The 24,195-nt window shown below is 41.2% G+C and overlaps 1 protein-coding gene across 1 annotated transcript in view; it reads right to left on the reverse strand.

Annotated features, from left to right (window-relative positions):
- Positions 1–21,923, reverse strand: part of adgrb2 (adhesion G protein-coupled receptor B2) — a 138,668-nt gene extending 116,745 nt beyond the window's left edge. The window contains exon 1 of the mRNA XM_026300500.1: positions 21,035–21,923. Coding sequence (XP_026156285.1) covers positions 21,035–21,923 — 889 coding nt within the window. The remainder of the gene's footprint in view (positions 1–21,034) is intronic.
- Positions 21,924–24,195: the final 2,272 nt, after the last annotated feature.

Consider the following 24,195-nt stretch of genomic DNA (forward strand, 5'->3'; position numbering starts at 1 on the left):
ATTTGTTATATACATTTGCATTTTAAAGTTTTCTACATCTTACTACATAAAGCTTGTGCTTGTTTGGATTTTCTTTATCATCCAACTAGTGCTGAGCATGGCAATGCTTAAATAAATTGCTTCCAGAACTAGAAATATGTACATGGCTATGTACATGGAATTTCATGGCAGCGTTTCAAGCAGAAGCAGTCTATCTTGCCACTTCTTCTTTCTCCTTCTGTCGCCTTCATGGTTTGTCTTAAAGAAAAAGAAAAAAAATAGAACAAGAATAAACCATCAGCCATCATACCCCTGTCCCTTCAAGGCATAAATGTGCCACCCCAACTACAGTGTCTCCCTGTCACTATCAGTCACTCTTGCATCTGCTTGTGACACATCCAGTGCTGTCTGTTGCAATCATGGTTTTCTCACTTTCACCACTCTCTCTGGCTCTTGGCCCCATTCAGCCCCTTTGACCGACTTCTCGTCTTCTTTACCCCATCAACTCTCAATCACTCTTTTCTTCTGCTGTCATTTTCTCAGCAGTCATACCTTGGAACGACTGAAAATCTTAGGTGTTACTGAGTGAAATAGTCACCTCCTCTGCCTTACCAACACCTCCTTCTCTCACCTCCATCTCTGTGTCCACTTGGCTTGCTGTGTATTACTTCTAAAGTCTGAAGCAAATATAGATGTATATTGTATAGGTTTGGCACAAATAAAGGCAAAGCCTTAGGTGCGTTTTTTTATTTGGCTAGATCAAAGGGGAGACTGCACTGAATAATATCACACTAAATTGCAAAACCATCTAATTGAGTGAGATTTTTAAACAAATCAAAGTGCATTGCAAGTTGTTTGATATCCTTTCAAGTCTGAACAGAAATATGTCATGTTTTCAATGAAATTAGTGTCAAGAAGGTCATACCAAAAATAATAGGCAATAACCAATAAATAACACCGAAAACCATACACTGAACAACTCCGACACAATAGTGAACTCCATAGTATTTTAGCTTTAGCATCATAGTCCTCATTCCACAGATGGTGTATCATTTATAGTGTGTCATATATAATGCAAATACAGTGAGGTAAAAAAATGCGAAAAATCTGCATAAACCAACTTTTAACAAAATCGTAAGAACAGAATGTTCTGCAGTAGTAGTTCTACTTTGCGATACAAGGTAGTGATTACACAGTCTCAGGAAAGCAGTCTGAGCTAATAACTAATGTTTACACTTTAGCTAATGTCTGGCTGTCTTTCAGTGCTACATGAATAACCTGTCAATATTTTGATTTCATTTAATGATGTTTCATCAGGGGGAGGCAAGCCGTTGAACTTGTCATCAACACATTGCAGCGTCTAATGGAAATTTACATTAGCAGCTCAGGAAAATAAGATCCGACCTGCCTTATCACATTGCGTTCTGGAGCCTCTACCTTTCCCCTGCTGCAAAATCCATTTTTTTGCTCATGACTGATAGGTGTGTGTACTCTCTGTGTTTGATAGACTGAAAATAAACACAGTCACAACGATTACCTGGGCCATGTGATGGTTTTATGGTTGACTCTCCAGAGAGTAAGGACTTTTTGCAGACTTCCAATGGAAAGAAGGTTTTGACCATCTATGCAAGGCTCTGCCATAGCAAGTGAGCCATGTCTGTGACATCTTAGAGAGATCACACACCACTGAGTGACAAAGAACACTGTGCTCTCTTTTCCACAGATAGAAAAAGCCTTCTGCTCAGACAGCTACAAAATGCCTTTATATAGAAATAAAACATCTTTAAGTCATCTTTTTTTTTGCCCTCGTCAAACCTGAGCTGTTTCAAGTCATCGGTACAAGAAGAAACGAGACTGATGCAACACGTATATTATCAAAATTTGTGTTTGAGTGCATCAAGAGAAGTATTTCACTCACTTGTTTAAAAAACCTCTGGGGCTGCAGTGTGCTGCCACATTCAAGGACCATTTTTACCTTACATCATTGTCTCACCGCACCACTCCTGCAGTAGTCACCACTACTTCACTTGAATGCTTCAAACAGTGTTTCACAGCAAACAAACACACTGCAGAGCACAAGTCAAAACAGTTTCTGTAATGCCAGGTCCATCTCCAGCTGCACAGAGATCATAAGTGACATGTAAACACAGACAGAGAGAGAAAAGGAAGATGAGCTTCAGTATGACCCTAGTCACACTGGCTTGTCTCATCTTCATTGTGTCAGAATTTGGCAGCAAATTTTGATAAAACAGTTTAAACATGGGTTGTGTTTGTTTGGTCCATGTGGCTTAAGGCTAGGGGAATAAAAGTGTAATTCAGCAGACACTTCTGATTACATGCTCACACTTAAAATAATAAATGTCTTAAGAATAAAATGGAAAGCTAAACTACATTTAAGAGGCCATGGTTTTTCAGTGCTTTGTCTTCCTTTGTCCTGGGACCATGCACTCGTGTGTGTGTGTGTGTGTGTGTGTGTGTGTGTGTGTGTGTGGGGTAATGTGCGTTTGTGTGGCTTGATCAGTCTCAATCAGTCATGACGTGTGTAGCAAGTCTTGGTTCTCCTTGTTGCTGCTCACGATAACTTTTAAGCTGTCTGCTGTTTTTATGCTGGCTTGCCTGGTGATCTACCTCAAACTGACTTCCCCCATAAAACACCTTCCTTGTTCCCAAAAGGAGAAGCATCTACAAGGGCGTAGCTGTTTATATGTGTGTAGATGGCTTAAAATATGACTAAGATGAAAACCAAAAGATTCAGCAGAGCACATGATGGGAAACATTGTGGGGGAAAAAAAAAAGAGGGAAAGAGACTGGATGAAGGGGAGTGCACACCCACCTAACTGAGGGTTCTCCTGCTCTCTTGAGGTGAAGCGTGTAGAGAGCTCAAATCGCTGCACTTAAGTGCTTGAAATAGTGCCTATACTGTAATGATGCTTGCATTACAACACACACACACAGACACACATGCACACACACACACGCATAAGCAGTCTCTGAAATCATCATGTGCAATTAACATGGATGACTGACTGCATGCATAGAGTTTTTCTTTGGTGCTTTTATCAGTGGAAATACATTGCTAACTTAACCAGGCTTAGGTTTCTAGAGTGTTGCTGTGTCAACCCTTGGGCAGTCCAAGCATCATTAGACCCATCACCGTAATAATGACCCCGTAAGCCACGAGGTTGATAAGGGACAGAAAAGCTGTGCAAGAAAACTCTCAAACTGACGTCCAGCTTTGCTGTGTGCGTGCAAGTGCTTCGTATCCTCTATCTACAACTGATGCTGTACATTCACCAGTGTGTGTGCTTGCATCTGTGTGCATGAGTGTGCCAAGGGAAAGGGTAATGAGGACCGCCGGGGCTCGTTTAAACAGCCAGGGTTCACTAGCAGAGAAGCAAACTACAGCTCCAGTGCTCCCATGAGTGAGGGAGAAGCAGAGCAGCTCTAGTGCTTCCCAGTTTTATAATGTTCAGCCTCATATCAGGACTCAGCCACATGTCTCAATGCCCTGACCCCTCACCCCTTCAGACCCACCACCCAGAGAAATGCAAGAAGAATGGAGCTTCATGCTGTTTGCACTGTAACAATTTTTCCATCCCCACGTCATGACATGTGGATTTTCTCAACATTTGTTACATTATGCATTTGAAAAGAATTTGATTCAAGAAGCAACAAGCTCTTAGTCTGTTCTTATTTCTGTCCTACAGAGTACACAAGGGCACAAAAAATGCACATTTAAACATACTGACAAACATCCACACACACACACACACACACACACACACACACACACACACACACACACACACACACACACACACACACACACACACACACACACACACACACACACAGTAGCCTCATCACCTTACATTGATTTCCCGCTGGCCAAGCAACTGCTTAGCCATCTTCGTGGTGACAGATTGACCCATGAGGCCTGTTAGATTGCATGTGTACACACTGACACCGACACACACACACACACACAAAATCACACTTGGGGAGCTATCCTGAGGCTTTTAGGGAACTCCCTGAAGCATTTATTGACCACATAGAGAAAGTGGCCATTAATCTGACAAAAGCTTAAAAGCCTGTCATCTGTTTGTGTGTGTGTGCACTTGAATGACATATGAGTACAAGCGTGTAGGTGTTTGTCTCTAAATTTCAGCACTTACAGATGTAATGCATGCCTTTGATTGAACATGCATGAACGTGTGTGCTTCTGTTTGTTGGCCTGCATAAATAAGTGTAATATTCCTGTATAAACATCCAACTAAGACATAAATCCAGTAAGAAAAAAAGACTCCTCTTATGTGTTACATAATTAATCTCTATGTCAAAGGTTCGCCACTTGACGCCTTTTAAAACGCAAGGTGACCTTGTCCAACCTTCCATTCCAGCAAATTACTGTCATACTGCTACTTCTGCCAGTTCAACACCCCAGAGGCAAACCTACAGGCCTCGTGGAGCAACAAGATAATGAGAGAGCGAGGAAGAGAAAGAGAGATGGGGAGAGACAGAGAGACTGAGGAAGAGAAAGCGAGAATGAAGCAAATACAATGGCTTGAAAATTCATGTCTGTCCGTCTGCCTTAATTCTAAGATCCCTCACTTTTCAACTTGGCAATAAAGAAATGTAGAATTAAAAATCTATGCTGCAGAAACACAAGGGTACTATGAAGTCAGCGATGGTGTGAGAGAGAAAAGATCTGTCTCATGTCACTATGTTTTTCTCCCAAGAACATGAACTTAGAGGAATTTGTCTCTGGTGCCTTGTTATTGTCGAGTCAGTGTTAGAGGCCACTGTGCTCTGAAGTGTCATACCAACAGAAGGTTGTGTGGCCGTGTGCGTGCCTCTCTCACACACACACACACACACACACACAAACTTGTGTGCATGAATTTGCCCAGCAAATAAGCATTAGGATTGTTTTCAACATTTTAATACGAGCATAAAAATTGGTTTGATGTGTTATATGGTTGTTGTGCAAGCGCTGAAGTTAGCGTGCTCTCAATGTGTGTGTGTGTGTGTGTGTGTGTATGTGTGCTCCTGTTCCCACAGTGTGCGTGCCTTTGGTGTGTCCTTTGTGAATGATGGCTTGGCTAAAGTGCTGCGAAGAGAAACATTGCTTTGCTATGCCTTTGATTCATTGCTGGTTTGAGAGAAATTTGCATAGCAGGCAGACTCAGGGCTGATCTGGGCTCTAGTTAGCTGGGTGGCTAGATACTTCATCATTATCATCAGACTGGTACTTTGGTTCCAGCCACTCTGCCCTTGTTGGTAATGTCTAAGCAGGCTTTGCAGTGGAAATAAATAGTAAGAGTATTAAACAAAATAAATAATGCAATCTGGAAAAAGACATTAGGGAGCATGTTATCCATGTATAAATAATCATTGGCTGATCAGTAGTCACTCATGTACAGCAAATTTCTGTCAACCTGTTATTTTGTCTACACAGGTAAACCATGCTTTCCCTGTTTCTCTCTCTCCCCTACTATTCTTCTGCATCCTCCTCCCCGACAGGCTTGCTGCAGTGCTTTCGGGGACAGTGCTTGTTACAGAGGATATGCTGACGAGTGTCGATCGATATTCCCAAACCGCAGCATCTGTCTGGGAGCTGTGTGTGTGTGTGTGTGTGTACATGCACATTGTGTGTATGCCCATCTCTGCGTACATATCTGCTGGAGTTTGAGCAAGATGTTTGGCACTCAGGATAGACACATGCGGGTGCTGCTGTCATTCATTTCATTGTGCCCTTGAGGGTGTCAGCTCTCATTGCATGGGTATGCGAGTGCGTTTGTGTGTGCACGTATGTGTGTGATGGATTTAGATATCAGTTTATGGGGGATTATATGGACAGCTTCCACAGCTATTTTTCTCTATGAATATTTTACCATCATATAAACAAAATGCAATTTCAAGGCAGCTGTGCACATGGAACAGAGGGGCACAGAGAGGATCTGTGGCTCTGTGCCAAGCGTGTTGTCATCAACTGAAATTATAGGTCAGGATTTGAGCAGCTGGCACAGATGTAGATTCTCCAATTGAAAAACTTTAACTAAATTTATGTTCCAAAATGCCTATTCGGTTCCACTTGACCACATTTGAGTGAGGATTGGCTGCAGTGGCATAAAAGTACTTGCAGCAGGGTGCAAAAGAAAAGGGAAACGAGACTGAGATGGAGACTAAGAGTGTTTCTTCTTCCTTGAGTCTTAAATCCGCCATGGGTAACTGCTGGAGTGTGACAGTAGGCTTATAACCGCCAGTGTGTCGATAAATCCCAAGCACATTTATTTCCTGCAGGTCGAAGGGAGCATACCTCGCTTTATGTCCCCTGCAGAACAAGAAGGCAAGGTGATTTTTTTTTCTATCCACTTATTTGTCCTGTTATTTATATATTAATGGCTTCAGATGCATCAAAAACTTTTATAGTATTCTTGGACAGTTTAAGCAATATATATGAATTGTTTGTAGCCTTAACTTTTCATCATCTTACAGATATATCTCTCTTTGTTGAGTATTTATTGGATGCAATTTCTCTTCATTTGTATGGATGCTGTCTCACTGAAACATTAGGCAGAACTGTTGGTGATTAAGCTCACTCCTCCAAACATCACTTTAGATATGGAGATTACTGTATCATCCAAAAAAATAAATAAAGAAATAAAAAATAAAAGCAATAAAACACTAATGGTCCACTCACAATTATTAAAAAGCCTAATGGGATCATTATTAAAAGTTACTCAGATAATTAAACATGCCATGTTTATTTGAATTGCAAAAAGAGCAAGAGAAACCTCTGAATCAACACAACCCTTCTAATGGAAAAGTCTGTAATTGGTAGCAAATCAGTGACTGCAGACCTTTTTTTCCTTTCCTTTCATCTTTTTTTATAATACGCGGAAGCAACACATCCGGGATATTCTACCAAATTAAAATTATATACGGTATATACTATCTTTTATCCAAGACTCCAACATAACATGTTTCATTTCATGTTTTTTTTTTTGTTTTTTTTTTCAAGAAATGCGGCGTTCTGAATGGCAGCAAGTCCGAGTAGCTCATGTGTTTTTTTAAAGTTTTTTTCGTGTTTTTTTCTTGCAATGTGTACTGGCACAAGTAGAGTAGTGTACACTAGAAAGGAACTGTTGGCCCTGTCGAAGATTGGACACGGAGTAACTCACCCAATCCCGACTATGCTGAGGAGACAGTTTTGTGGCTGTAGAGCCAGGGCTAAGCTAAAGGCTAAGAGGAACAACAGAATTTGGAGATGCGAGCCTTTTCTGCCTGCGCTCATATTAACTCACTGCATAACAAGTGTGACGAACTGGAGGTGCTTGTGAGGAGCCAGAGGCTGTACAGGGGGTGCAGATTGATATGTCTTTCTGAGTCCTGGCTGAACGACAACATACCAGACTCGTGTGGATATACCTGGCTTCACAGCTGTACGAGCGGACAGAGGCCCAAGGACAAGCGGAAGGACGAAAGGTGGGGGAGTTATCCTACTTTTCAATCAGAAATGGATTAACCCCCGAAATGTGACTGTGAAACAGAGGGTCTGCTGTCTGGACACTGAACTGGTCTCAGTTGGTTTCTGCCCATACTATGTGCCAAAGGAGTTTACATACATAATTGTTTACATTCCAACGAAGGCGGCGCCTGCAATGGCGTGTGACGTCATACTTGATGCCGTTGCTAGGATACAGACCCAGCACCCTGATGCATTCATAGCAATTACAGGAGATTTCAATCACGTCTCCGTCCTCCTGTCTGACTGACTTTGTACAGTATGTGGACTGTCCAACATGTGGAGAAAGTACATTAGATCTGTTCTATGCTAACATCAAAGAAGCCTACAGGGCTGTACATCTTCCATCACCGGATAGATCGGATCACAACATGGTCTATCTTCAGCCCACATATAGACCCCGTGTGCAGAAGCTTCCTGTTACCACCAGGTGTTTCAGGAAATGGTCACTAGAGGCAAGCGATTCATTGAGAGATGGAGGAGCAGGAATTGGACAATGACTTGAACAGAAGAGTCAACATCATCACTGACTACATTAATTTCTGTAGAGACACTGTACTCCCAATTAATACAGTACGGTGCTATCCTAACAATAAACCATGGATCACCAGTAACAAAGACTTCCTGGACCAGAAGAAGAGGGCTTTCCAGGATAGGGAGAAGCTGAGGAGTATACAAAGGGAGATCAAAAAGACACTGAGGTGAGCTAAGGTGGAGTACAAGAAAAAGTTGGAAAAACAGCTGGAGAACAATAATACCAGGGAGGCGTGGAGAGGGGTAAGGACCATCACTGGCTACAAACTGAACAACTCTCAGTCTTTGGATGGTGATGTGGATAAAGCCAGTACCTTCAACCAGTATTACATCAGGTTTGACAATGTGGCTACTTCCATCTACATCTCTACAGCTACTCCCTCCACCACCACCCCAGCGGTTGCTCCGTCCACCTCTGAAGCTCCTCACTACACCACATTCTCTATGCCTGCTCCCTCGACTTCCACCTTCACCTCTGCTGCTGCTTCCTGTACCTGCATGTCCAAGGCTGCTCCCTCCACCATTACCTCTACAGCTACTCCCTCCATTAACTCCATGGATTCTCCCTCCATCATTATTACCTCTACAGCTGTTCCCTCCACCATTACCTCTGAGACTGCCCTCTCCACATATTCAGCTGTCTCGTTCACCTCTGCGGCTGCTCCCTCCCTGTCCAACGTGGTAGATGCTCCCTCCACCCCCACCTCTGCAGCTCCTTACTATATCTTATCCTCTATGACTGCTATCTCCATCTCCACCTGTATGGCTGCCCCCTCTTTCTCCACCATCCTTCTGTTACAGTCTGAACAGCTGCTTGTCTCTAACAACGGAAGAGGTTGGAGCTGAGCTCAGGAGACTTCGGCCAGGAAAAGCAGCTGGACCACATGGAGTATGTCCAAGGCTTCTGAAGGACTGTGCAGGACAACTAGCTGTTCCTCTTCAGAGGCTCTTTAATATGAGTCTTGGGCTGGAAAAAGTCCCAGTGCTGTGGAAGACTTCTTGTCTAATACCTTTGCCCAAAACAGGGTGGCCGGTGGAGCTAAACGACTATAGACTGGTGGCTTTGACATCCGATATCAAGAAGACCTTAGAACAGCTCCTTGTCCATCGCATGAGGCTGCAGGTCGAGGAGGATCTTGATCCCCTTCAGTTTGCCTATCAGAAACACATGGGAGTGGAAGATGCGGTGCTTTACATGCTGCACTGGCCATATGCCTATTTTGATGTACCTGGTTCATATGTTAGGATTATGTTCTTTGACTTCTCCAGTACTTTCAATACTATAAAGCCTCCCATACTGAGAGACAATGTATGGGGGTGGCCCCCTCCGTGACGTCATGGATTATGGACTATTTGACATCCATCCGTATGTCAGGCTGGAGAGATGTGTTTCTGGGACACTGGAATGCAGTACTGGGGATCCACAGGGGACTGTTCTTGCTCCTTTTCTGTTCACGTCTACACATCAGATTTTAGGTATAACTCAGAGTCTTGCCACCTTCAGAAGTATTCTGATGATATGGCTGTTGTAGCATGTGTGCGTGGTGGACAGAAGGGTGAGTACAGGGACCTAGTGAAGGCCTGCACTGACTGGAGCAAAAAGAACTATCTTCTCCTGAACACCACCAAGGCTAAGAAGCTGGTGGTGGATTTTAGGAGATCAAAAGCACCATGCCAGTCAGTCTGCATTGATGGACAGGAGATATAGACTGTACAGACCTTCAAGTACCTGGGAGTGTACTGGACGAAAAACTGGAGTGGTCTGCCAATCTGGATGCAGTGTACAGACAAGGGCAGAGCCGCCTCTTCTTCTTGAGACGACTCGGTTTGTACAGTGTCTGCAGTGACATGCTGTGCATATTCTACCGCACTGTCATGGCAAGTGTACCGTTCTATGATGCTGTCTGTTGGGCGAGTGGCATTACGGACAGAGACTGTAGGCACCTGGACAAACTGGTGAAGAAGGCCAGTTCAGTGCTAGGCAGGGGGCTGGATACTCTCAGAACTGTGGTGGAGCAGCAGATGTGGAGGAAGCTGCTTTCTATATTGAGCAATAATAAACAACCCCTCTACGATATACTGACTAAACAGAGTAGCAGCTGCAGTGGGAGGCTCATCTCACTGCGCTGCAGAACTGAGAGGTTGAGAAGATCGTTTGTCCCCACAGCCATTAGACTTTTTAATAGTAATTGTTAATATGTTAGTTATGCTATTTATGTTATATGTTATTGACTGTGCCTTTATTTGTTTATTATATTTTATAGTGAAATTTCTATGTTAAAGTTAATATAAGAGCTGCAGGACAATCTGAATTTCCCCCATGGGGGATGAATAAAGTATCTATCTATCTATCTAAAGAAATGATAAAAAGACAAATGAGTAGATAGTTGGGAAAACTGATTTGACAGAATAAGCATTAATTCCACTAATCCTTCCAGAGAAACACACATATGCAAACAAAACAATACTCCCTGCAGAACATAAACAGTGCTCATCAGTAAGGAGAATATGAAACCAATTTTTTGTGTTTTTAAAACCACCACACCTTGATATTTTTCAGTTTCGACATAAAGACATATATGCACTCATGACCCACATATATATAGCTGACCATGGCGTCTTGCCACCTATCCATTAGTCTTGCATGCAGATGATCTCATCTTTAGTCAGCATGCAGGAGAGGAGACAGAGATCAGGGGGAGGGAGGGGAGACGAGAGCTATATTGGAAGCAAAGAGCCATGGATGAGTGGAACAAAATAACGGATGGTGAAGGTACAGAACACACACAAGCCACTACCAACACACACACAGTTTTTGCCCAGCTCATGGGGCAAGATTTCCTTGTCTTGTAATAATTTCTAAATAGGGCCTCATTGCCCAGGGATATATTTAATTGCTACACACTGGCTGGTGATGCTAATGCGCTCTGACAAAAAGAGAGGGGGAGGCACACTTGTTTTGAAGTTACTTTGACTTACCAAGGACACAAGCGACTATCACTCAGTGGTCAAGCTATACAAATCCATTTTTCTGACATTTTAGGGTATTTTTTTTTAATACTGTAGTTACTGGTAGCAGCTGCTGTTAGAAACACACGTCCTCACGTCCATGCCAGGCTATTGTGTTCTTCCTGCACTGCCACACACTAACCATTATGTCTTCATCTATGCTCCAATTTTGTGTATTTATATTTATAAAATGGAGATATTGTTACCAAACGCACACATACATCTACATATTGTAAGCATATGCATGTACTTATATGGCCTTGTTGTGGAGGCACATATATGAATATGTGTTTGTGTATACTGACATTGGTTTACTGTATGTGTGTGTATGTGTGTATGTGTGTGTGTGTTTGGAAAGCCTCTCTTCCTGTATTAGGATGAATAGCCTTGTCTATCATGTAAAGCTGTGCCTGGCAAATAGATTCCCTTCACGTCAAGCTAGATGAATACAAATATGTTCCCCAGAGGAGACTTTTCTGGAGGAAGAGTGTCCCTGTGACACTTATCGTGAAGGACATCTTATACTGTAGGTAAAAAAGAGGTGTGGGTGACAGCCAGAAAGCAAGCATGGTTACATACATCAAGCTTGTATTCAAACATGGAAAGCCCTCAGGACTCCAGCTAAGCATTACACTTAAAAATGCTGCTGCAACAGCATGACATTTTCATGCTGATCTTGACTTGACACTGTGATGTAAAAATGTATTTACTGTCCATAATGGCAATCAATCTGCCATACCACTTGCTGTTTTATATCAATAAGATCCTTCTGTCTGTCTCATTGGTATGTCTCTCTCTTGGTGACAATACCATCAACATATTTCTTAAAATGGATGGAAGCAGCAACTACTGTATAGCACCTTCTCAATAGCATTAGATAACTACTGGTCGTCAACTGCTATGGCACTTTAAGTGTTACTTCAGTGGAAACCACACACACTAAATCACTGTACAGTACCGATAAGTAATTATTCTGCCACTGTACATCTTATTGATGGCCCGGAAAGTTAGACAATCTTCTCACATGCCTGAATGCTCACATACGGTCAGGGGTGCATACATGCTTTATAACGTGCATGCTCACACAGCAGCAGTACACACTTCAGAGCAACTGTTGTGGGCTCAGGTGGCCTGTTGTTTACCACATGGGTCATAGCATCACTCTTCATGCACAAGTGAATCATAAGGCAACCAACATGCACTCAAAACCTCTTATACCACTATTTATACAGTACCAGTCAAAGATTTGGACATGCTTTCTCATTCAACTCATTGAGAAAGTGTGTCCAAACTTTTGTTGTATATCCACATTTTTTCTATTGTTTTGGTTCAGCAAAAGTAAACTCTCACGCCTTTTCACATCATTTAGACCACTCCAATATACTAAGGCTCTTCTTTAATATCTTTAGCGATAGCTGCTTAAAGCTTTCATGTGAGTCATTCACTGCATTCACAGTGATGCAGTGAACGTTTGCAACAAGACTATAACCAAGATGTAACAAAATGATTAGGCAAATAGAAAAATGTTATGAGTTCACCCAAGTGTGTACAATAAAAGCAGCATTAATAAATATTATGACATTAACAATGCATTACATGACAATGTGAAAACAAAAGCTTTAGCTAATTGTTGACTGCCCCCGCCCACAACTTTTCTGCTTCATATGCTCCACTGTGTCACATCTGCCACACAAGATACATACCACTGATTTACAAAGCCTTTAAAACTGAATATATACCCATATGTTGTCGTTTTAAAATACACTCTGGAGTCATTTTTCATGCTTTGAATGTCCAAAGATTCCACCCATAGTTGACTTCTTGTTACAGCCTGCCAGTGTCAAACTGAAACTGGGACGCTGCAATGAAATAAAAGGATCTTTTCATACAGGTGAACCATCACTCAGTTCCCACAGATAGTTGTCTGAATCAAATGCTTTGCTCCAAACTTCATGTCAAGGCTTTGTTCACACACTATGTCACTGCTGCTGAAACAACAACGGGAGAGGTTTCTGTCTCAAACTCAGTGTACAATGTGACAAACATATTTTTATATAAAACCACAGAGACTCATATTCACACAAAATCTCAAATCTGTCACAGAAATTTGCATGCTTAGAGACTGACACTGAAACTTTAGCAAACAGAACGCACACACACATACATCCACACAAAGGCAAGACCTCTTGGGATTGCATCACGTGACCCTGGGCACAGGTGCACTATGAGATGGATGATTATTTTTGGCAGTTAATCGATCACATGAAGCCACTGGACCTTGACTAAAACTCAGTGGGCTAGAGAGTGATACAGACTGTGTGCAGTGGTGTGCCTATGTGTGCGTGGAAATACATCTCTGTACTCTGTTATCGAATTACTCTACGACCACTCTAGAGATGGCCGAGGCCTCTGAGACACACTACAGCTCTGAGGCTTTCTGTTTCACTAAATCCCAAACACACACACACCTACACACACACACAGTATTTTGTGGTGGGTAGGCAATGATGGGGTTTTCAGAGGTTAGGGTAATTTGGCCCACTGGTGCCTTAACCTCATCTACCTAAATTCACTTCATCTCATCCCATTCACATCTCTCATCAAACTCTGCTCTTCTAACACACCGTACACACGAATCTATTCTGGTTTCTCTGCCGCTCCCTTCTTATCATCATACAACTTTCATTAGGTGCCGAGAGAGTGATGCACCTAATTCAGAGGCAACCTCAGGCCCTCACCCTATCTTCCCTACGAGTTAAATCCCTTGTGATCTGAAAAGGGTTCAGGGCAGGGGACTGGATACTTTGCTCTTGCTTTCATGTATGCATGTGTGATGTATATTTCTTCAGTCTGTCTCTTCAGTTTTTGAGGAAACATTACCAGCTCCTTGCACAGATCTATTGTTACTAGACATGTTCATTATTAAACTGAACAACTCTTTTCTGGTACACTGAGCTTATTTCCAGTATCTTAGCATGCAATCAGTTAATTAGCTATGTGGATTTATTTTTCAGTGTTTTGACAATAATTTGTGAATTGTTTTGAATTGAATTTTAATTATAATTGTATTTTAGGCCTAGGAGGTTAGGACAAACTATATGTATTAAAAGATTGAAGAAATTTAAGCATAGTGAGTTTTAAGAAAAAAAAGAGACTTCTACACTTGCAACAGTTTTTATTATCAATGTTTTAATTATCCATAAGTTTTTATTATCAGTGAGTCTGACAATTATCTTCTCCAGTAAGTAATGTATGTTTTGTACATAAAACATATCTACAAATTACATTACATTACATTTGCTATGACTTATGACAGTGGGCTGCACAGTGTATTAGTGGTTATCACTATTGCCTCACAGCAAAAAGGTTTCTGGTTCGAAACCCATCAGGGACTTCTCTGTGTGGAGTTTGCATGTTCTCCCTGTGCTTTTGTGGGTTTTCTCCTCCCACAGTCCAAACACATGCAGGTTAGGATTAGGGTCTGAACCCAGGTGGACCCAGGGCCTTTCTGTGTGGAGTTTGCATGTTCTCCCTGTACTTGTGTGGGTTTTCTCCAGGTACTCTGGTTTCCTCCCACAGTCCAAAAACATGTATGTCAGGTTGATTGGTGACTCTAAATTGCCCATAGGAGTGAGTGTGAGTGTGTGAGGTTGTTTGTCTCTATGTGGCCCTGTGATGGACTGGTGACCTGTCCAGGGTGGACCCCTGCCTTTCACCCAAAGAGAGCTGGGATAGGCTCCAGCAGATCCCTGTGACCCTAAATAGGACTAAGTGGATATAGATGATGGATGGATGATGTATAACAAAGAACCAATAAATGGTAGCTATATATTTTGCTTAAAAACATCTAACTTAATCATTTATCAAAATAGATATCTGGCTAATTGTTTAAACTCTATAGAATTTGATATTTCACACTGAAAATGAAGGTTCAACTGTTTTATCCATGTATAGGCTAATTGATATATTGCACAATGTGGATCATCTTTATGTAATGAAAACAGAAACAATATATGGAGTGGTAAAATAAGAAATTAATATGTATAGGGTAGAGTAGATCATGTAGGTTAACTGCAAATGTATTTTCCATATGAAAGAAAATAATGTATTTTCCTAGATATATGTTAATGTATCAGTGCAGAATGGTACTGGACAAAAAGATCCAAACTATACAATATACAAGTTTCTCTCCCCTTCTTTTGATTTATGACATTTTTAAGAGCATCAACAGGAAAACAGCCTTAGCACGACAGAGTACTGTATACCACTCCATACTGATCCGCTGAGATCTCTTGACAAAACAGAAATGGCTATAAATGACAAAGTGTATATGTCAGTCAAAGTGTGTGTGTGTCTACGGGGTCTTTGCTGGAGCATAAAGGGGCTCAGTGCTAAGCCCGTTCAGAGAGAGAGCCATAGCTCATGAGCACAGAATACTAATTTTGTTGCAACTCACCCTGAGCAGTCTTTCACACATTTGAATTTAGTTTTCCTTCCTTCATTTTAAGAAGAAAAAATAAATCACACCACTGTATTGCACTGCAAGGAATTATTCTTTGACACCAGCTGTGCCATATGTGCATTTTTCACTGCATGTGCATGTGTTTGGATAGAGTTAGGGGATATAAAAACACCTGTATGTACTGCACACTGACAGCATGAAAATAAACACCTCTCTCACCCATGCTGCTACAGACACAAATGCAGAAAAAAACACACTCATGCTTGTCTCTGCTCTAATTACTGGGTAGCAGATAGTATTCCATGAGGACGGGATGAGCTGTCTGTGTCTGTGTGTGTGTGTGTGTGTTTGTAAGTGACGGACCAATGGCTCCTGCTCATTGCTAGGGTGATCTGGTCCCAAGAGTCCCAGCCAAATCCCATTTCTCTCTCTCTCAGTTTCTGTCTCTCCAGCTACTCTCTCTGTCTCTCTCTCTGCCCCCCCCCTCAATCACAACTAAAATACAGTCCACGAACTCCATCTGTGCTAATGAGAAGCCACAATGATTGCTGTGGAAGTGCAGCATATGTGTGGGTGCCATGGGGAGGTGTCAATTCAAAGACCTAGGTAGATATTTGACAACAAGACTTGTGGGACAAGCTGACACCTGGATAAAGGACCATACTGTATACCTTAAGTTAAATCAATCACAGTTTTTAATAATGGCAATACAACAATGGCCTGCACTGTAACTATTTTGGCTCACTCTCATGGCTCTCAAAGCATCATGTATGGCCAAAGCTCAAAAAAAATAAAAACATGTTCATTAGGGCACCTTCAAAGGTGATGGTGGAGTATGTCAATGTTAAGCTTACAGCTTGTTTTTCTTGATTTCAAAGAAATCATTTATTGCAGGTTTACAAGTAAAAAGCAACATCTAGCCTGTCTGACAAGCCATGGATTTAAAGCCACAAGTTAATGTGTGCAAGCAAAGTAGTTAAATTAAAAGGACAGTAATGGTGGCTACCGCAATGTGATGGAGGTGCCAACATATAAAGGATGGTGTCATTTTTCCATGAATGATTGATGAGTGATGTGGGAATAATGGTGCTGACTTGCTACCCTACAAAAGTTCATTAGATCATGGTGACATATTCACTGGTATGCTAGAAGTGCTGTGCATGGCACACATGCAGGTATATAACATTACAGGGTAGTATTTTAATAGCACATAATTAGGGCATCACTGAAAAAACAACACAGTGGATCAGACAGCAACTCTGTAGATTCAGATATACAGAGACGTTTCTGTTATTAAACTTAATGTCACTCATAGAAACCACTATTTTTGAAAGCACACCACCTTGGAGCTCTTCCCTCTTTAAAACCTTTACATGCATTAGTCCAATGAAAGCAGATCTGACGAGAGTTTTAGTCTCATGAAATTTGCAGAAAAGAAGATTCTTTTCCAATCGCCAAAAACAGACTTATGATCTGAAGGAGCAAGTAAAGGCCCTTGGTTTAATAGACTTGGTAAATAAGCAGTGCCATGTGGTGCAAATGATCTGAGACTTATAAATGCTAGCTGCATGTGTTAGAACAATTGGGTAATTTTACTGGCAAAACACACACAGTTTGAGGATTTGAGGAGAAATCAAACATGAACAATTTGTTACTGATATATTTTGGCTGAAACAAAAACCAATGATCGGTAGATGGATGGAAGGAAAGTTAGTGCAGAGATCAATACAGTTGAAAATGTTACCATGGCGAGGAGAAGAAAATGAGTGAAAATGAGAAGATGATACACAGCAGGATGGTTGTTTTTGCTTCAAACACACTCAGTGCCAGTTAGGATGAGTGTCAGTGTTAAGGCTGTGTTGAGGGGGTAGGGGAATGGGCTGGGGTGGGGGAGCTGGGGTGTTGACTGACAGGAGAAACAGGGAATTTGATTTTTTTTTTCTTTCTAGCAGAGCTGACATTCAGTCACACAACATGTCAGAAACTCAAAAAGTGAATGTGTGTGTGTGGGTATATGTTCATAGTTGTGCGAATATATGTGGTTTCTAAGACTTGCATCATGAGCAAGTTACAAAAATCTGCAGAATTCAGCCATAATGCTCTAGTCTACAAAGATGCTGTATTTTGGTCTCTGTCTTGATCTATGTATCTATATATACCAGGTTATGTAAAAGTGCATTGTTTTAGAATTAACCTGATTTCTGTCTTCAGCGTTGGAAGTTAAATATGGAATAAAAATGTGTTTTTTCAGCAGTGTTTCTTGAACCTACTACATCACGTCACAAAGAAAAGTATAGTGTATACATTTTTGTGTAACATCTAATAAATTTATATGGTGTGAAACTGGCACCTAGCACAATATAACATAGATTTGCTTTAAACTTCATTAATACTTGAGAATGAACTTTTCTAAAACTAATGAACACTCACACAGGAACACACACATGAATTTGCATTTGAGATGCCTCTCTGTGCTAAACAAAATCAGGGATAGATACCTGCACTAAGTCAATAAGTAGAAAGGAAATAGAAAACTTGTTTTATATACCATAATTCTGCTTGCATTTTCTCCTCAATACCCAATTTATATGGAAATGAGACTGTATTTTTTTTTTTTTAACTGAGTTTTACATAGATATGCGATTCAAATCCGTTTAGTGTCAAAGCAATACATGCACAGATGTGATGGACAGGACCTCTCTTACTAAAATTATATATAAAGATTGCCATATAATGTCACAGTTCAGACTCTACACAACAAATCTTCATTAAGATGTGTATTTAAAATTCTTTCTCCTCTAACTAAGAGGATAAAGGACAAACAGGCTTCTGCACTAAATACCTTTCATTATTGACAGATTCCACTGGCACAGAAAAGCGATGTCCCTACAGGTCACCTAATGCCAAGCAAAGTATAATTTGGTCACTGTTAACTGTCAGAGCCATAATAAAGATACAGTATCTTTATGAACACCCTTCCTCAGCTTCAGGCAGCCAGGCCGGATGAGGATTTTGCTGATACAGAAACAATACAATGAGCTTAGTGAAGGTCCTTCAGTATAATAAACTACTGTCTATCACAGCCACAATCAAAAGAAAGTCAACAGTTCAAGTTTTCAGGCAAAGTTGATGCAAAGTTAATAATCTTCCAATGTTAAATGTAAAAATTATTAGCTTCTATTTTTTTTTTCTTTTCACTCAAGAAAAAAAAAATATACCAACTGTAAATAAAGTCTCTAAGCGCTTAGCTATAGAAATATTTTGTCTTCTTTTTTATATTTGATCTTTTTCAAACTGAAAATGTAATAACTATATTGACTGCAAAATTAAAAATAAACATCTGCACTTATTCAAAGGACTTTGCAATTACCTGTCACTCACACATACATAGGCTAACCAGTGGTTAATTAAGAACAATTAGTGGTTCAATGACACACCCAAGAAAAATTCAGTATGTAAATCAGAGGAGGCAGTGATTGAAGCACAAACCTTGCATTTAGAGAACAAGTCCATCCACCTTACCAACCATTATTCAGGTAGATAATAAAACCTAGACTAATGCCAGTTTTAATTAAATTTCAGGGAACCTCCACAATAGAAAATGCTAATAAATGCAAGTTTCCAGCCACTACTTTTATATGAATATTAAGGGTAATACATATTTTCTGGATTCAAGTCAGCACTCCACAATAACAATGTTATAATTGTGCATCTATTATGCATCTGATGTGGATCTGATGTAGACCCCTCCCACCCTAACCTCTTCTATTAAAAAATTATAGGGGTTGTTATTTCCTCTAAAAGTAAAAACAATATCTAAAATAAAACAAAGAAAACTGAAAAACACATCGACATGAATTCATCAGAACGTGGAAGTGTATTTTACAAAGTTGGAAAAAGCCAACTGTTCTCCTATCTGCATTGTAAATGTAGAACTGCAGGAAGGGGTGCAGAGTCGAGACATGAGAGAAAGATTTTATAAAAGAGACAGTTACCGTATGTAGACAGAGAAAGATTACTGTCTGACTCAGCGAGGGTGATAGTGTTTGTCTTCTAGTGGATAGAAACAGCAGGTAGGAGACGAAACAGGCAAAATTCTGTCTCGCACTCTGACAGCATGATGTTGGGTTTATAGTAATTCTGATATTTTACGATAATTGTGACATAAGGGAAAAAAACTGTTTTACACACACACAAAGGCTTGCCCACACTTCTCCAGGCTATCTTCTCATCAAGGACTTGCCACAGTTCTCAGCAGTCTTCGCAAGTTGTTAGCGAGCTCTCATGGAGTGACCAGCTGCTAACCAATATGTATGCCACATCAGTGTCTTTGAGGTGAAATGCAGAAAAGCCAACAGAGCTTCCAGGCAATTGGCATAAGTTTAATATCACCCCAACGCTTGGCATCATTTTGCAGAGCTGTTTGGCTTTTGTCTCGAGTAGCAGTGCATCAGTCCAAGTTAAACTAGCAAAAGACTCACTCTTCCTCTATCCTCCTACACCATGTCTCTTCTTCCTCCATTTCTCCCTCTCTGAGTACGTTAAATGATAAAAGCCCCCATGCTGATTGAATCCAGAGAATGATAACCTTCCCATCAGCAAGGTAAGACTCTCCCTAGAGCTCTCAGTATGTGTGTTAGCGTGTTGTTGAAGACAGGCCAAGTCTTGCATTAAGAATAACCAAATTCTAATTAGTTCTGTGTTCACTCCTACATTACTCTTATTCAATTACATTACAGGAAAAACTGAAATGGTTAAGAAAAAGCTTTAGCACAAGCACTTGTATGGACAAAACAATTATTTATATCCCTCACAAGGACGCACAGAAACATAACCAAACACATGGAGATCTATGCAAATGCATAATATGTGTACATATTCTCATTTATTACATGTGCGAAGGGATTGCCTGTCTCATGTTCAATTCATTAATGTACAAATGGCCATGCATCTGTGTGCCTGGGTTTCAAATCTGATCATTATCAACAGATGGTTTCACACACACAAACACACACACACACACACACAATAATGTGCAGCTTGTAAACTGAAGTCCTAGGAACCACACCTCTTGGCCACATGGGGGATCTCTAAAATATAGATCACAAGCCTGAATTTTTGACAGGCATTTACAAATCTTTTGATGGAAGGTTTAAAGGGCCCCTTTTGAACTGCTTCGGTTTTTAATTAAAGGCCAACACGTCAGAGACTAAATTGAAATAATAAATTCTCTGTCAAGCAGCAGCATGTGACCTCTCAGAGGTGGTATCAAAAGCCAGGGCAATACAAACTTTTCATGTCTTATTTGCCACTGCAAGCTGGATACACAAGTAAACAACTGCTTATATGTGATAAAATTCTTTTATGATTATGAGCTATCAACTAAAAATAATGTCTGCCTAAGTAAATAATAGCGCATAAATAACAATCTCAGTGCAGAGAAGTGTGCTCATGTAAAACACTGAAAATGGCAAACAAGCACCGAAAGATTATCTCATTATCTGACAGAAACATAATCCTACCTTGTCGGACATCCCTGGGTGCTATGGCGATTGCATCATTGGAATGCAGCTCAGTGACACAGCAGTCATCAGGAACCAGCGAACCATTACTGAAAGTGTGAGGTGTTTCCGGGAGCAAGGGAATGGGTGGTGCCATGATGTTATGGTTTGGACAGATACATCCCGTCTGGGTAATCCCACAACCATCTCCGTCAGAAATCTCATGATCTCCATTGTGTCCTGTGCGTAAACACTCCTCAAACCATCGGCAGAGCACACCACAGGTAAACTGACTGGAGTTCTCATTGTTAATGAGTAGCACCTCTACCAGTCTCAGCTCCAGCAATTCCTTGGTTACCTGAGGCTCATCAGCAGCTGGATGTCTCGTTAGACATAGTTGGACAAAGTTCTTATCAAACTGTAGGAAGGAGTAAGGTCCATCTGAGTTGGACTGACTGCCGCAGAGATCTATTACCTCCTGATCCCTGGCAGCAGACGTTTGTAAATGAAGTGGACAGCTTTGATTGGCCAGGTGGTGGTCAAGGGACAGGAGCATGGGGGAGTGTGTCTGGCAGATGACAGGGTGCCGGGTGAACCGGAGGTAGAGGGAGTACTTTGTGGGATCAGGGTTTTCCAGGGACCAGGAACAGCCCGGTGCCCTAGAGGGAAAGAGCTCCCTTAGGGAGAAAGATCCATAGAGCACCCCAGTTACAAGGCTAGAGCAGGGTGAGGAGATGGGCAAGGGGGCCCCCTCTGCCCTGGTGCTGGGGATGCCATCGGCAGCCCCATAGGCAACCTCAGCCAGGGCAGAGAGAGGAGCTACACCAAGGGCAGACACAGCAGCCAGGGCCCCAGCCACAGCCAGGAGAGATGACAGCACAGACAGACACACCCCACCAGCAGTGTTCATCCTATGACATTCGTCCTGTAGGGGGAGACAGAAAAAAAGGACGGGGGTAGAGTGGTTTGTACATTAGACACATTACGGAATATAGTCAACCCGATAAAATCAACATGACAAGGACAAAAGAAGAACTTATCAATATCCCTGTACTAGTCTAGACCAAACAACCCAGTCTGGTTGGGAATATTTCTGCACAGATTTCTGCCTTTCCTCACAGTATAACATAACTTTATGGCAGAAGTTCTTCAAGCTCACACACACACACATGCGCTGTGAAAAACACAACCACATCCCTGCTGGGTTGGATTAAAAGGGTTGATGACTTGGCTGTTGAGACATGTACTGTGGGGCCTGCTCTACCCTTTCCTGCTGATATGTGCACAAACACACAGCCACATGTACACACTCACGCGCACACACACACACACACACACACACACACACACACACACACACACACACACACACACACACACACACACACACACAAACAGATACACTATTTCCTGCTGAGCAGCTCCCCTAAGGCTCTGGCAAACTATTACCATCACCGACACAGTGAGGGTCCGCCAGCAGCCTGATTCTGACTCACACAATACACACACTGCTGACACAATATCCATATACAGCATATACAATGTTTTAGTATTTTGCTTTAAACTACTTCAATATCTACTACATTTTTTGTATGCCCCATGTGTCTGCTCCATCACCAGAAATGTTCAAGTGGTACTGCACAAATGTGGTTTGAGGAGGATATGTGGGAGATGGGAAATGCTCACAGCACTCTATCAATAACCTTATACCATGATACCCACAAAAGTCTTTCTAAAATATCACAAGTGCTAATACTCAGCAACTGTAAGAAGGTTATGGATGGTAAACAAGAAGGTTATGGATGAAAAAGAGAACATAATATATGATATAGAAAAGTAAATTAAAAGAAAGTCTTTAACAACTAACAGAGCCCTATACCGAGGACAGTTTTAAATAAAATCGTTCTCATGTTTTAATTGATTTTCAGTTTGTTCCAATCTTTTAACATTTTTGGGAGTGCATGTACATGAGGCATCATTTATTAATTCCTGGGCCTTATGGATAGGGATACTTTAATAAAGCTTTATTTTAACTTGGGCCTAGCTTCTGAAGACATGACATCTATTGTTTTGCATGGATTCATCATTACTAAAAGTCATTTTAAAGGAATATTGAAAGCTTTTGAATTACATGGCTAACTACTGCTGCCTTGTATGCTAATAAGTAATAATTTGCACATACCGAGGCTTTTTGCCTACCTCAAGCGGGTGCACTGCAGTACTGGAGAAAGGCTTATCTGTTTTGGCTTAGTGCTACTCATATTAATTAAAATGTGTGAACGATTTATTTAATACATGAACGATGTTGTTAAAAGGTGAGAGTGATCTGTATTTCACTTACATGTTGTATTTAAACATGCCCTCAGCATAAAAAAAAAAAAAAAATCCACCATGTCCCCTCCAGGGCCCCATAGAAAATAATAGTACTAATGATATTTTATTCATAATTCTGGGCAATTTTTGCAATTATCAGTTCACCAGCTAAGGTTAACAGACAGGTAACCTAACATGCTACCTTCACGAGGTGGGGCTGAACATGTTATGTTATGTTCAAAATAAAAATGCATGCCATCTTAAAAAAAAGTGCTCATGAAGTACAAGACAATGACACAGAGTACATTTGACTTGTACTGACAAGACATCCAGTTTTTTTTTTTTAAATAAACATATGGAAGCAAAACTACTTCAACAGACAGTCACCAACTTTTGGTAAATTCACCTACACACACCAGAATTACTGCTCCTTCTCCTGTCTGTCTCAAATTGATTTCTCTGGTAGCACCAGCCAAGGTTACTGAATGTGTGACGCAACTGCAAAAAGCTTCTATACAAAGCACGTGTGCACCTTTAGAGCAAGAACTCCACTTCCCCAAGGCCCCAGGTTAATGAAACACAGCAGTAGCCTGTACTTCAAAGAATTTTAGAATTTATGGAAGTCTCTTAAGGCTCTCAAGCACTGAATGCAAGGGCCACAGTAAGAGGCTAAAAACTGTGCTTTTTTCACCTTGTCAAGAGGTGAGCCCACAGAGGCTGGACAGTGAAAGGGCACCTGGGCGTATAGCTGTTAATGAGAGCTGAAAACACATGACATACAGACTGACAACGAGGAGGAGGAGAGGTAGAGGAGGAGATGTTCGAGGTAGCAGGATATTAGAATTGTTGCAATTACACGAGAATTATGA

Source organism: Mastacembelus armatus, chromosome 11, assembly GCF_900324485.2.
Source record: "Mastacembelus armatus chromosome 11, fMasArm1.2, whole genome shotgun sequence".
NCBI classification, from domain to species: Eukaryota; Metazoa; Chordata; class Actinopteri; order Synbranchiformes; family Mastacembelidae; genus Mastacembelus; species Mastacembelus armatus.